This window comes from Pituophis catenifer, unplaced genomic scaffold (genome assembly GCF_029215685.1).
Source record: "Pituophis catenifer annectens isolate HBS135680 unplaced genomic scaffold, rPitCat1.0.hap2 SCAF_18, whole genome shotgun sequence".
NCBI lineage: Eukaryota > Metazoa > Chordata > Lepidosauria > Squamata > Colubridae > Pituophis > Pituophis catenifer.
The window spans coordinates 8031760-8044893 of NW_027256898.1; the positions used below are offsets into that span (position 1 = coordinate 8031760).

General features: G+C 56.8%; 1 protein-coding gene across 1 annotated transcript in view; it reads right to left on the bottom strand.

The window, feature by feature from the left end:
- Window positions 1-13134, bottom strand: part of HSPG2 (heparan sulfate proteoglycan 2) — an 89503-nt gene that overhangs the window by 56885 nt on the left and 19484 nt on the right. Inside the window, exons 4-18 of the mRNA XM_070956229.1 lie at window positions 9078-9187; window positions 8146-8204; window positions 7839-7999; window positions 6376-6501; window positions 6158-6283; window positions 4955-5218; window positions 4732-4851; window positions 4338-4469; window positions 3884-4028; window positions 3647-3798; window positions 3381-3527; window positions 3113-3276; window positions 2580-2759; window positions 1418-1614; window positions 564-711 (exon numbers count right to left, since the gene is read on the bottom strand). Of these exons, the coding sequence (XP_070812330.1) occupies window positions 564-711; window positions 1418-1614; window positions 2580-2759; window positions 3113-3276; window positions 3381-3527; window positions 3647-3798; window positions 3884-4028; window positions 4338-4469; window positions 4732-4851; window positions 4955-5218; window positions 6158-6283; window positions 6376-6501; window positions 7839-7999; window positions 8146-8204; window positions 9078-9187 (2231 nt within the window). The remainder of the gene's footprint in view (window positions 1-563; window positions 712-1417; window positions 1615-2579; window positions 2760-3112; window positions 3277-3380; window positions 3528-3646; window positions 3799-3883; window positions 4029-4337; window positions 4470-4731; window positions 4852-4954; window positions 5219-6157; window positions 6284-6375; window positions 6502-7838; window positions 8000-8145; window positions 8205-9077; window positions 9188-13134) is intronic.

The following is a 13134-nucleotide window of genomic DNA, read 5'->3' on the forward strand; positions in this document are numbered from 1 at the left end:
TTTTCAATGCTGGGACCAATGGTATACTTGGTTGAATAATAGAATAAAAAGAAGATAAGGTTAGTGTAGATTTTATATCTTATTTGTATATTTTGACTGAAGTTAATATATTGTGTAAAGCTCCCGTCACGATCTGTATGTGAATAAATACTTTGTTTGTAAAGGAATAAATAAAATTTTAAAAAAAAGACTTATATACCGCTTCACAGTGCTTTACAGCCCTCTCTAAGCGGTTTACAAAGTCAGCATCTTTCCCCCCTGACAATCGGGGTCCTCATTTGACCGACCTCGAAAGGATGGAAGGCTGAAGTCAACCTTGGGCCTGGTGAGAATCGAACTGCCGGCAGTCGGCAGAATTAGCCTGCAATCCTGCACTCTAACCACTGCGCCTCCACCGCAATTGTAGGACAGGCTGCTTGAAAAATTTCCCAGCCATTCCCCCTAGGTGCCTTCTCAGACTTTCTCCACTCAGCACCCCTAAGTCTAAAGCTTGTTTTGGAGCACTCCCCGCATCTTTAGGGCCCACCCTGCCCCTCCCCAATGCCTGGTGCCGAGCCGCTCACCAGACAGTAGCCAGAGAAGGGATCGCAGGAGGTGGAGTGGCCGTGGCAGCTGCAGCCGGAACAGATTCCCAGGTAGGGGCCGCCGGACACTCTCTTGAAGTGAGGCTCGCACTGTTCGCAGGAAAGGCCAGAGTAGCCCACGGGGCACCTGCAGAAGGTAGGATGAGTGGAGCTGACAGCAGCAGCAGCTACAACTACCAGTTGCCCCTGCTCAGTGGAGAGAGCGGGCAAGGGGTTAGTAGCAAAGCTTGTCCTTGTTCTGGCTACTTCAGAACGACTCTGGGTGGAAGCACGATTGCACCGGAGAGGTCAAGGTGGGGGTTTCAGGGCACAGCCGTGCCCAATAGGTCTACTCGGGGTAAATGTTTTTCTCCAGCACTGACAACCAGGGCTGGATACAAAGAGAGGACCGCGATGTTTGTGGGAATCCTAGACAGGCCTACAAAATGGCGGTTCCGCGCAAGGAGGCAAATCATATTTTAGTGCAAAAAAAAAATGTCTGCTGCCTGATCAGAGCGGAAGCTGTGGGTCGTGGGAAGAGGGAAGGCAAATGTTAGAGGAGTCCTAGAGTGGCCCTGGTTTTCCAGCCCTTGGAGGCTCCCATCTCTATGATGGAGGGGACACACACACACACACACACACACACACACATTCTGTTAGCCCTCTCTTCCCTGTTCAGACCCTCTGACCCACAACAAACCGGGGAATAAACTAATTAAAAGTGTTATCTGACTCTAGAGCAGGTTTGATTATGGGGAATGTGTGCTCCGGTAAGCCCTCTTCCCTCAAACAGATTTTTGGTCCTAGAGATTCCCCAGAAGTAGCCCCATCCTAGACCGTTTCCCAGCTGGCACCTGCACTCTTCCACGTGATGCGCCACACCCAGGCCGGTGACCTCCGTGGTGGTGGTGTCCATGACGATGTTGCTCAGTCCCACCGTGGCCATCCGATTATCGTACACCGTCTGGATCATGAGGGCCTCCAGGTTCTGCAGGGTGAGGAGCAGCTCCTCTCGGCTGACGGGCTCCCCGGACTCCTTCTGCCAGCTCCCCTGTAGGCAGGAAACATGATCAGACGGCGCCAATCTCAACCGGAAGCAGAGACGAGTGTGGATTTGCCCTCCCGTGGCTTGTAGCTTGGCTTATTTCTTTGAGCCACAAGTAGGAGCCAAGGTGGCCTACTGGGCGGGGCAGTTTCCGCTTCCAAGCAAGAGTTACTTCAGATCTTGGTTATATTGTGGTCCGCCAGCAGTTTGCAGAGCTGCAGAGTCGGACAGTCAGGAGGCTGGGGAGGAACATGGGTCAGTCCTGGAGTCTGGGGAAGGCCCGGATGAGGGCTCTGCATCGGAGGCAGAGATGGGGCCAGGGCCATCTGGGAGTGATGCACGGATTCTGGAGCTCCCAGAGTTGGACAGCAGAGAGGCAGAGGAACAGGAGGAGCCTGTTCCTAGTGCACGCATGCGCAAAGCTGCTAGAAGGCAAGAGCAGCTAAAGCAAAAGGGGCGACTCGGGAGTAAGGCCAGGAGATGACTGGCCCCTCCCATAAGGCTTAAAAAACGGCACTTGGGTCTTTTGCAGGAAAGCAACGTTGCTAACTCTGTTTCCAGTCGGCATCTGTTTGTTTCTGAACTTCGTGGGGCTTTGCCAAGTAAGGCCTTTGTCAGGGTGTCAAAGAAGATAAAGGTTGGTGATTATCCCGAAGGACTTCTTCCGAAGGCCTTGTTTTGCAACTAGTTGGGACTCAGCTGAGAATGAACGTAATTCTCAGCTGTTACAATAAAATAGGTTTGTTTGGGACTAATTGTGTCTTGTAATGACTCAGTAAGCCTAGGTCACAACAGGTTATTACAAGGATGAAATCCCTGGAAGCATTTAAAATATTGGGAGTGTTATGTCCCATTTGGCGGGGGGGGGAGTGTCTTTACAGGGTCCATCTCAGGAGACCCTCCCAGCAAGAGACAAATGTTCTCCTCCTCCTCCATCCCCCCTCCCCCTCCCTGGCTCCCCTGGCACTCACCTCTGTGAAATGGACCTGGCGTCGGTTGGTCACAAAGGGCTCGGGAAGCGCCTGCAGCCGGTAAAGCAGCTTCTGCCCATTGCCCACAAGGACCACGTCCGGCTTCGGGACGGGCTCTGACTGTCCTCGGCCTAGGTGGTAGCGCACCGTGTACTGGAGGGAGCCTCCGTAGGAATCCACCTGCAAGGGAAAGTGAGGAAAGCTGGTTGCTAGGGGTAAGTGGCAGAGGTGGTATTCACTTACCTTTGTTACCGGTTCGCAAATGTGAGTGCGCCCACTACTGGTTTGCACATGCGAGCACCTAGGCACATGCGCAGGGCCTTCTGGGCATGTGCAGAGTGTAAAAAACATGGATAAATGGGACGTGATTACGTCCGGGTGGGTCGGCGGAGCCTCCCGCAGCCGTCGCTACCAGTTCGTCCAAACTGGATAGAACCAGCTGAATACCACCACTGGTAAGCGGGTATTCAAGAGTGCCCAAACTCAGGAGATGGGTGGGCATCCAGGGAGCGTGCCATCTGCTGTGCCCTTGCCTTGTTCCCCAGGAACTGCTTGGGGAGGGCCCAGAAGGAGTCGTGCACCAGGAAGCGCCGAGAGAGATCGACCAGCTGGAACTCCTGCGCGCTGTGGTCGATGTGCATCTGCGTAGAGGCGAGGGGAGGCGTGCCGGGCTGATCGAGCGTGGTCACGTTCACCCCTGGGAATAAAGAGGAATGGAACAAGCCGAGGGGGTCAAGGGGGAGCTAGGGGAAGACCACCCTGTCCTGTCCTTGGGAGGAGGAAACTGCCCCACTGGCTCACCTTTGAAATTGTTGTGTTCATCGAATCGGAGGTGGATTTGTTGACGGTAGCGGCCGGTGCTGCGACATGATTTGGCGACCCCGAAGCAGAAACAGGGCAAGCACTGGCCGGTCCCTTCAACGTGGAAGTGCCTCTCGGGGCACGGTCCTAGATGGTGAAGGGATGGGAGGCTCAGAAACTGACAAGCTGAGGAAGGCCTCTTCATCCTGAGCGGGAACAGAGGGGCGCCATTCTCCAGCTCTGCTCCTCCTCCTCCTGCAGCTCACCTTGGCCGGGAGTGAGGCTCAAAACGCCATCCGGGATGCCGAAAACCATTCCCCGGGCATTGATGGCCTCGCAGGTGTAAGCCCCTTGGTCGGCCTCCTTGACATCTTGGATGACTAGTGTCCCACGGCCATTCTCGCTGGTGAAGCTCACCCTGTAGGCACAGAAGGAACTGAGCACACCCTGAAGTTTTGAGGGAGGGACGGGGAGCAGTTGGGGCTCGACCAGGGCTGGCCTACCTGCGGCTGGTGGGGATATGGCCCCAGTTGAGCCTCCAGGAGATGAGGGGGGTCGGCACGCCCACGGCCACGCAGGTGAAGCGAACGGTGTCCCCTGGGGTGGCCTGGATGAACTCCTCTGGGGGAGTGATGACCTGTGGAGGGACTGGGAGATGGGGAGGAAGGCACAGGGAGAAGTGGCAAGGATGGTGAGTCGGGCAAAATGGAATGTGAATTATCTTAAAAGGCACCAGGGGAGGGGAATACGGAGGGGTGGCCTAGCAATACTTGTGGCAGCATTGAAGCTGACAACTTGTAGGGTTAGGTAAAGCTTCCACTTCCAGAGGCAGCCCATTTGGGAGAGAAGGCTGAGTCTTTTGGGGCTTCCCGGGAGAGGATCTCCAAGAAGCCAATCCCCCTTGCGCTCTCTTCGGCCTCCATCCCCGCCTGGCCTTGCTCGCTTCCTCGCACTCACTGCAGCCGATCTCGTCCGAGCGGTCCTGGCAGTCGGCCTCGTCATCACACTGGTAGCTGGCTGGGATGCAGGTGTGGCTGGAGAGGCAGACAAACTGATCGGGGCCACAGGTGTCTCCGGGGCCCTTGGTGGCTGCAGGGAGGAAGGAAGGAAGTGGGGGGGAGGATCAACATTCTCTGCATCAGGAGTCTTAACCAGCTGCCCCACTTGAACGGCTTCAGGGGGTCCTGCGAGGCCTTAATTCGGAGCCAATTCTTTCCCATACCAGTACCCAAGTTTGTGATTTCCTCGTTTTCAGCATTCGCCTCGCTTTGGCCCCCCGTGAACCCAAGATTTGCAGAAGGCGTCTCCCCTACCACCACCACAACCCGCCCGCCGAGCTCTCGATCCTCACGGCAGTCCAGCTCGTCAGAGCCGTCGGCGCAGTCATTGTCCCCGTCGCAGCGCCAGAGCGTGAGGGCGCAGTGCCCGTTCCGGCATCGGAACTCATTGGGTTCGCAGGGCGAGGGGGTGCCTTGGAGGGGGGGACAAAAGGAGAGTTACCGTTGCGGTTCTCTCTCTCTCTCTCTTTCCCGCAACTGCAAGCGCACAGCACACCTGCATCCCCCGGGACTCACTGCAGTTCTGTTCGTCGCTGCCATCCGGGCAGTCCCGCTCGCCGTCGCATAAGTAGTCCCGGCGGATGCATTGCCCGTTGGCGCACAGGGTCTCGTCTTTCGGGCAAGGGCGCAATCCAGGGACCAGTTGGGTCTTGGAAATCTCCACCCGAGGAGGCACGGTGACCGGCGCCCGGCGGGTGGTGATGGGGGAGGTGGTGGCAGGGAGCCGGGCAGTGCTGGGCCACAGGGAAGAGGCAGGCTCCAAAGGTCTCTCGAGTTCTGCTGGAGCAGAGAAGGAGAGCGATGGGTCAAGAGGAGTGGCAGCGGACGAGGCTTTCCCTCGCCTGTGCCCGGGTGCAAAAGGAAGCCCAAAGTAGGCAGAGCGGAAGGCATGACGTGGCTCGGGTCACACAGTCGCTCGGCTTTACAAACCGCAACAGTCACATTCTTTTCTTTTCTCTTTTCTCTTTTTTTCAATTTTTTAACTTAAACATTCCATCTTCCATTGAACAGCGTGTTGTCTGGGTACAGATATCTCTGTGCAATCAGCATCAAAATTTACAACTGTAAATTCATTACACTGATATTGATTCTCTGATCTTACAATGATGAGCATAATGCATGTATTAATTTCTCCCTATTAACATATCCTCTAATAAGAATATATTTAATAATATTAAATATAATAATCTTAATAGTCATATTAGTAAGAATCATCATATTGTTTGCTTCTCTGTCTTAGCAGGTTTTCTATCTTTCACTGATCTCCATTTATTTCGAACTTCTATTGGTACTTTCCAACCATTCATAAAATAACTCCCATGTCATCTAACATTCAGTTTTTTCTTTCTCCTTTATAGCAAGCGTTAATCTATTCATTTCTGCACATTCTACTATTTTCCTAATCACATTCTCATCAGTAGGGAATCTCTCGGCTTTTCCAGTTTTGTGCAAATACAATTCTAGCTGCGGTTAATACGTGTATAATTAATTATGCATTCCCTTTACTATAAGTTTCAAGTAAACGCAACAGTCACATTTGTACCACGCCTGGAACTCAAACCTGACTACCTCCGTGTTGATTGAAAGCAGCTGTATCCAAAGAGGAACTTCACCTGCCTCCCACATAGGAGAGGCTTCGTCAAGGCGAAATGACAGGAGATTCTCAGGAAGACATGCAGAGGTTGTCACCTCACACCCTACACACACACACACACTCACCGCAGCCATCCTCGTCAGAAGCGTCTCCGCAGTCGGGGTGTCCGTTGCAGCGCAACTCTCGGAGCACACATTCACCACTGTCACAGGCAAACTCCTGCTGGGCACACTCGGCGGGCTCGGGCTCCTCTGTGGGGCGGAGAGAAGCACAGCTGACAAACACACCCTCATGGTGAAGGGGACCAGGAGCCCAAAGCTGCCCCATGGCCCCAAATGCTCACCGCAGTCCAGCTCATCTGACATGTCGCGGCAATCTGGTCGCCGGTCGCAGAAGAATTCGCGGGCGATGCACTCCCCGCTCAGGCAAGAGAATTCGTCCGCCGTGCAGGGCCGGATCTCTGGGGAGACTGGAGGAGAGGTTGGGGTTAGGAGGTGGCTGTGATCTGACCCGGGGGGCAGGGAGACAGGAAAGACCCAAAGGTCATGAATGCTTTTCCTGCCTCTTTGGGAAGGCCTTCGAAGCACAGCCCCCCTGAACAAAACGCAGTGATGTGGGCAGGACTTGGGGGGGTAATCCCACATCTGACATCCCAACGATCAAGTTTTGGGTTCCAGCTTGTCTTGGGCATCTGCACCCTGCCACGACCCTTGGAATGCAAACAAACGGGAAGCAGATTTTTCCGATTTTAAAACTCTGCTGCCAAAGGCCTTTCCGGAGTGGGAGTGCACCCTTCAAACGAGATCCCATGTGCCACTCTCGCTATGTTGTGATTGCACCCAAGTCCTCCGGCTAAAACTCTCCCCTCCCCCTCCCACACCAGGCTGCCAACCCCTCGCCTTGCTCGTCGGGGGCAGCGCCCACAAACCTCACAGCACGCAGCCAGAGTCTAGAAGCAATAGGCAAGCTCAGCAAGATGCACTTTTCAAGTAGCTTCTTGCTTCCCAGTTTTTGCTCAGCAACACACAACAACACGACAGCAAGGGAAGGAACTGGGGCAGTGGTGTGTTGGGGGGGGAGGGGAAGGCAGGCTGTGCCTACTGGACTTCTGGGGTGTGCTAGAGCTACATAGCTATGCATCGCCGCCCGTCCAATGGAGCCCCTGCTTGGAAGCTCCATCCAGAGGGGCTGAGAATTGCAAACTGCTCACATCAAAGGCCAAGATCTACATGCTACACACTCACATCCACAAGGAGCACAAGGAGAGGCTTGCAAGGAGGCCTGCAAATGCCCTGGGCAGCGAGGAAGAGAGGGAGGGAGAGCGGGCTCGGTGTGCAGGAGGAAGGGAGTGGGTGGACTCCCAGTTCCAGACAAAATCTGGGCCGAGAAGGACAAAAGACCAGCCTTCGCAGCAGCCTCCTCCTCTTCCTCCCCCTCCTCCATCTATGGGGCCGAGCACCCTGCAGCTGCTGAAACCGGAGCCCCCTCAAGGGACAAGTGTCTTCCCTGTTAAGACTCGCTTCCGGCCAAGATGCCAGGGAGGCCAAGGGCGTGCAGAGAGAAAAGGGGAACGGCTGTCTCTGGGCAGCCAAATTGGTAGGCCGCACACAGGCCCCCATGCACCTCTCCGGCTCCTGACTCACCTGGCGGCGCCTCAGAGATGGGGGGAGGCGGGGTTTGGGCTGGAAGCAAACTCAGAGTTAGCGGCATGGCAGGGGGGACCCTCCTTCCCAATCTCCCACCACCACCACCGACCCATCTACTTTCGCCCCCCTCTGGTTAAAAGTCAGCGGGCAGCTCCTTCACCTGCTCCCAGGCGCCGGAACTGGAATCCCCTCCGGGAGGTGCGGTAGGAGGCGATGGACCCGCTGGCCACGACGGAGAAAAGCACCTCGCGGATCTGCTGATCGTTCGTGTTCCCCTCGGATCCCACGTCCAGCTCCACAAAGCTGTAGCCATCGATCTCCCTGCGGGGGCAGGACGGAAAACGGCGGGTAAATTGTCACAGGTTGCCCCAAAACTACTGCTGCTTTGACAAGGGTGAACCTTCTGCTTGGGATTTCTGTAGAGGACACGGGTTCGAACTCTACCGCAAAACACCCCGGATACTCACTTGATAAAAACCACACTGACCGACTGCTCACCGGGGATCTTGAGGTATTCAGATTCCAGCTTAAGAGAGGAGGGGGAAAAAAACCAGTTCAGAGATTTTTGGGGCAGCGCTCTAACCTACCCCCGGTCAGCTTCTGGACCGCGGTTCGATCTGAGGATCTCTTAGGAAGAGGAGGAGGAAGATGGGATCTCTCCCAGTGATCCATGGGGATTTCACGGTCAGGAACGCCAGCTCCGAGTAATTTTAAATCCAATGTGTTTTCAGAACCCCAAGCTCCGATAAATATCGTTTAAAGAAGGGGGGCTCAGAATTGGCTGCGGGAATCTGAGCCAGATCCCTCTCTCAGCCTGGCCTACCTCACAAGGTTGCTGTGAGGATAAAAGGCAGCAGGGAGGGAAGGAAGAGCCAGGCCTGTTCACGGTGGGCTTCACAAATTTTAGCAGGGGGTTCTCTGCCCAGTTGCTGGGGGGGGCGTGGCCATGGTGGGCGTGGCCTAGTCGGCCTCCTGCACCAAGATGGGGGAGGCGTTTTTGCCCTCCCTGGGCTCCGGAGGCTTTTCTCGAGCCTCCGGGAGGGCGAAAACAGCCTCGCCAGGCTCCGGAGACCCTCTGGAGGCCCTGAACTTCCGGTAGGCCCATTTTTCACCCTGCTCGAGTCTCCATGTGCACCCTGTACTTACCGGCATCCAAAACAGGCCGCGTGGGGACTCCTGGGAGCGGAGGGGTAGGCAGGGCCAGCCAGGAGTGGGATTTGGGGGTTCTCCGAACTGCACCTTAGCCGAATCGAAGCTAGAGGTTCTCCTGAACCCCTGCGAACTCCTGAGCCTGCTGCCCTCTGCTGCCGATGGATTGAGGGAACCAGGGCTGACTTTTACCGAGGAGCTCGGGGCATCTGCTCCTGAGAGGGAGAAGGACAGAGGGGAGGGCCCTCACCGTATCCACAACCGCTTCGGACACCTCCTGGAAGAGCTCCGAGTTGACATCTTCCAGGCGGGGGCTGTACTCGATGGAATGGGTGAAGTTCACCAGGGCCCGGAAGTAGACTGCGGAGAAAAGGGGCTCCAGGTGAGGAAGGCCTGGCCACCCTCTGCAGGGGGTGCCAAGCATGCCGCTCACACATACACACCTCGCTTTGCAAGGGAAGGGATGAAACCGTGCTGAGCAAACCCTTCACACAACCCTCTTTGCTAACTTCCTGCCTGCATGGCCGGAGCCCAAAGGAAGCCCTGCCCTGAAGCCCCTGGTGCCGAGCAGATGTTTGGGTGGGATTAAGAGGGTCCGATCCCTCCGGTCCCCGAGGAGAAAGTCTGGAGGACACCCAGCATTGCTGGGCGCCTGTCCCTCAGACCCTTTCCTCCTCTGAGGCAACTGTGGGGGCAGGCGAGCCAGGAAGAGAAGGGGCCAAGGTCTTACACCCCCGGCTTTCACAAGGGCAGCCTGCCGAGAGGCCCGGCCAGCGGCCGATTCCAGGCCCAGCTGGACGGCCAGTGGCCGAGGCCAAATTCAGCTGCAGGGATGGAGTGGGAGAAGGCCCACAGGCTGGCCTGTGTCAGGTGCTGGCGGCCGCAGCCTTCGACTGGGACAGCAACCACAGCCTCCCGATTTCCTCCAGCGCTTTCCATTGCTAAGAATCTGCGGGTCGCCTCTGATCATGCCCTGGTCTCGTCCCCTTTCCGAGAGGGAGAGGAGAGAGGCCAGCCATGGAAGGAGGAGACTGTAACAGTGTTGGAAGGGACCTTGGAGGTCATCTAGTCTAACCCCCTGCTCACGCAGGAGGCCTATACTAGGGATTCGAACCGCCGAAACGGCCAACCTTTCTGATCGACCAGCTCAGCGTCTTAGCCACTGAGCCACTTAGCCAGGTCTGGTGGGGACAGGAGGAGCTTCCGCCTGGGGGAAGAGATGCAGGAGGACAACCTGGCTGGCTGCAGAGCCCCCCTCCCCTCCGTGCCCAGCTCCAGGACGGGAAGGAGGGCATCATGGAAAGACGGGTTGGCCTCCCTCAGCCTGGACAGCGCCCATTCCCGGTTCACGCCGGGTGAAAAATACCAGGGAGACGGAGAGCCCAGGCGAATCTTCGGCCCCTACCCACCCGCACATTCTTAGATTCCAGGGTGCCCACCCTCTCCAGGGCCGCTCGTAGCACAAGGCAGGAGGGGCTGTTGTTCATCCCTCACTCATAATAGCCCCATTCAGAGCTCGGCTGCCTACGGTGCCCCCGTGACTTGGCCCAGCCGCTCCTCGAGGGCCCCACCCGCCTGCAGAGTCACCCTGAAAGAATGTTGCCTTGCCCCTGCATTTGAAGGCATGGAGGGGGGAAAGGAGGGGGGTTTTTCCAGCTTCCTGCGGGCAAGCTGTCCCACAGCGCCCGGTGGGGAATGTGCCAGGCGTGCCCTGAGCCCTGCCTCTTTCCTTCCACACACCTCTCCGCAACCAGCAACTCGGCTTTCAGAGGAAGGAAACGTTTCCCCTGACCGCCTGCAGAGTGCCGCGGCTGAGACCACAGAGGAAAGACTGGGGAAATCTCTTTGGGGGGGGCTCAGGAGGAAAAAAAAAGAAGGGGTCCCTGACTCAGCCGTTTTTCCACAAGCTCTTTTGGGATGAGAGAGCTGCGGGGCTTCTCCCCCCAGGGTGCGTTTGGGGGATGGGCGGGTGGGATGGGGGGGTGTTGTTAGCACATCTGGACTTCCAGATGTGAAAGGAGGTGGGGGAGAGAGAGAGAGAGATGATGTCTCAGCCACTAACCCAGGCCGCAGCAGTTGCAAAAGAGCAGAGTGAGTCAGAGGGAGAGAGTGAGTCTGGGGGAGAAGCCACGGCCCCCAGGTCCAGAGGTGGGGAGGGGAAGCCAGGAAGACTGGCCTGCCGTGTCGGCCGTGGCCCTCCCTCCCTCCTTCCCCACACCGGTCCTTCTGCAGGGGGGCACAAAGCAGAGCTGGAGTTTTGCCTCCTTTTAAGGCGGCGGGGAGCTGCTGCTTGCAGCTGCGAAGGAGAACAATGCGGAATGGGCTCCGGGGCTGAGTCAGCTTCCCCTGGACATGTTCAGAGGCCCTGGACTTTGCAGGGAAGCTTGGAGGGTGGGGGGAAGGGAGAGTAGAGAACACCAGGAGACTGGGGGAGGGTGGGGGGGTGGGAGTATTTCACCTGAGATATGGGGACCTCAAAAGCTCACGGCCCCCAGAAAAGTCACTTTGGCCCAGCTGATCAAATCCCAACTGAGTTCTGATCAGATACCAAGCCAAGCCAAGCTGAAAACGTGTTTGACCCCTGGGCCAGCCACCAAGGAGCCCTGGCTGCTAGCTCTGCCTGTGGTGGGGGGGATAGAGGGGAGAGCAGGATTGGGTCGGCCTTGGACTTTCCTAGTTGCTTGGCCAACGGGTGTGTATGTACCAGTAACAGAGTTCGAAGGGATCTTGGAGCTCACACAGGAGACCTGGGATTTGAACCGCCGAACTGCCGACCTTTCTGATCTACAAGCTCAGTGTCCTAGCCGCTGAGCCACCTAGTCAGGCTAGGAGTGTGGGTGTTAAGGAGGGGTGACCCGTCTCTCCCGGTGAGGCCTTGACACCCATCCCGTCCAGGGCACAACGGGTCCCACTGCACTTCCGGCCTGGAACTGATTTCTTTGACCTCTTCATCCTGGGATCCTATAGCCCGAGTGGACCGGCCACTTACTGAGCGGAGCCTCGTCGTCCGGCTCGGGGGCAGCCAGGTTGGCAGGCGCAGGGGGCCCCGCAGGAGAAGGAAGAGGAGAAGGAGAAGGAAGAAGAGGAGGAGATGGGAGGTCTGCAGAGAAGAGAAAAGAAGGGGAAAGGCGAAAGGAAGAAACATCTGGAAACGTCCAGCTGAAGATGCAAGGCCAGAAGCAGAGGACAAAATGCAGATTCGGTCGCTCCGGGCCCACCTCGCGTGGGAACCCCACTCTTTCTTCTCCCTCGGAGCCCTGACTAGCCACCTCCATTGCGGGACCTCTCCTGAAGGCTTCTCATGGAGATCCGCCACGCCCAACAAAGCCCAGAGCAGAAGGCCTTTGTCCTCTTTCCCTCCCACCTCGGGGAAATTCCCAGGAAGTCAAAGCCACAAGGCGTCTGATAGTAGCCCCGGCTTCTAGACTTGACCCACAGATAGACGTGTGGGAGAATGGCTAGACTGAGGTTGGGGGAGAGAGGCACGTCCCCAGATTGGGTGTGAGTACACTCGTATTCTACACACACCCACATCGGCAAGGCCTTGGCCTGTCGAAGCCGAGCTGCCTCTGATGAACCGCTGCGCCAGATGTCCCGGGAAAAAAACCAAGAGAGCCGAGGGAGGGGGGCAGGCTTCTGCTTTCTGGACCGCGCGGTTGTCCGAAATAAGTGAGCCCAGAGGCGGCCAGATCTCCTTGCTGCTTCTCAGCAAGAGGGGAAGAAACAAACAAATAAACACACACACACCACACATCTGTCGGGCTCGCAGAGGAAAGAGCAGCAGCAAATGAAAACCAGGGGGGGTGGAGGGCAGCTGAAAGAGCCAGGTTCAAGAAAGGACAAGGACGTCCGAAAAGAGCCACTTTTTGAGCTCCACCGGGGAGCGGATTTTGCATGGGGCAGGCAGGCAGAAGAAGCCTGACCCCACCCAGTAAAACTTTCCAGCTGCCGGCTCTGGATGCAGCAAGGGGAGCTGCCGTCCGAGGCTCCTCAGAGGGATCCCCTTGCGCTGGGGACCCTGACCTTGCACGGATGGCTGAAAGCAAACGTGGCCTCTTTGGTATTTTTCCCCGCACCGGGAAGGCCTCAAAGAGTGAGAAAGCATCTTTTCCTCCCTCGCCAGAAGGCCGTTCCTGGCGGGAGAAGGAAGGAAGGGAAACCATCTGCTAGAACACTCTCAAGAACAGGCAGCAATCGGCCCCAGGGATCCTTCCAGACAGACCGGCCTGCAGCCCTTCCCATCCACGCCCCCGGATGATCTTCTCCGTGCGCTGCCAGAGAGTCCTGCACGTGGACCAGCTTTGGCC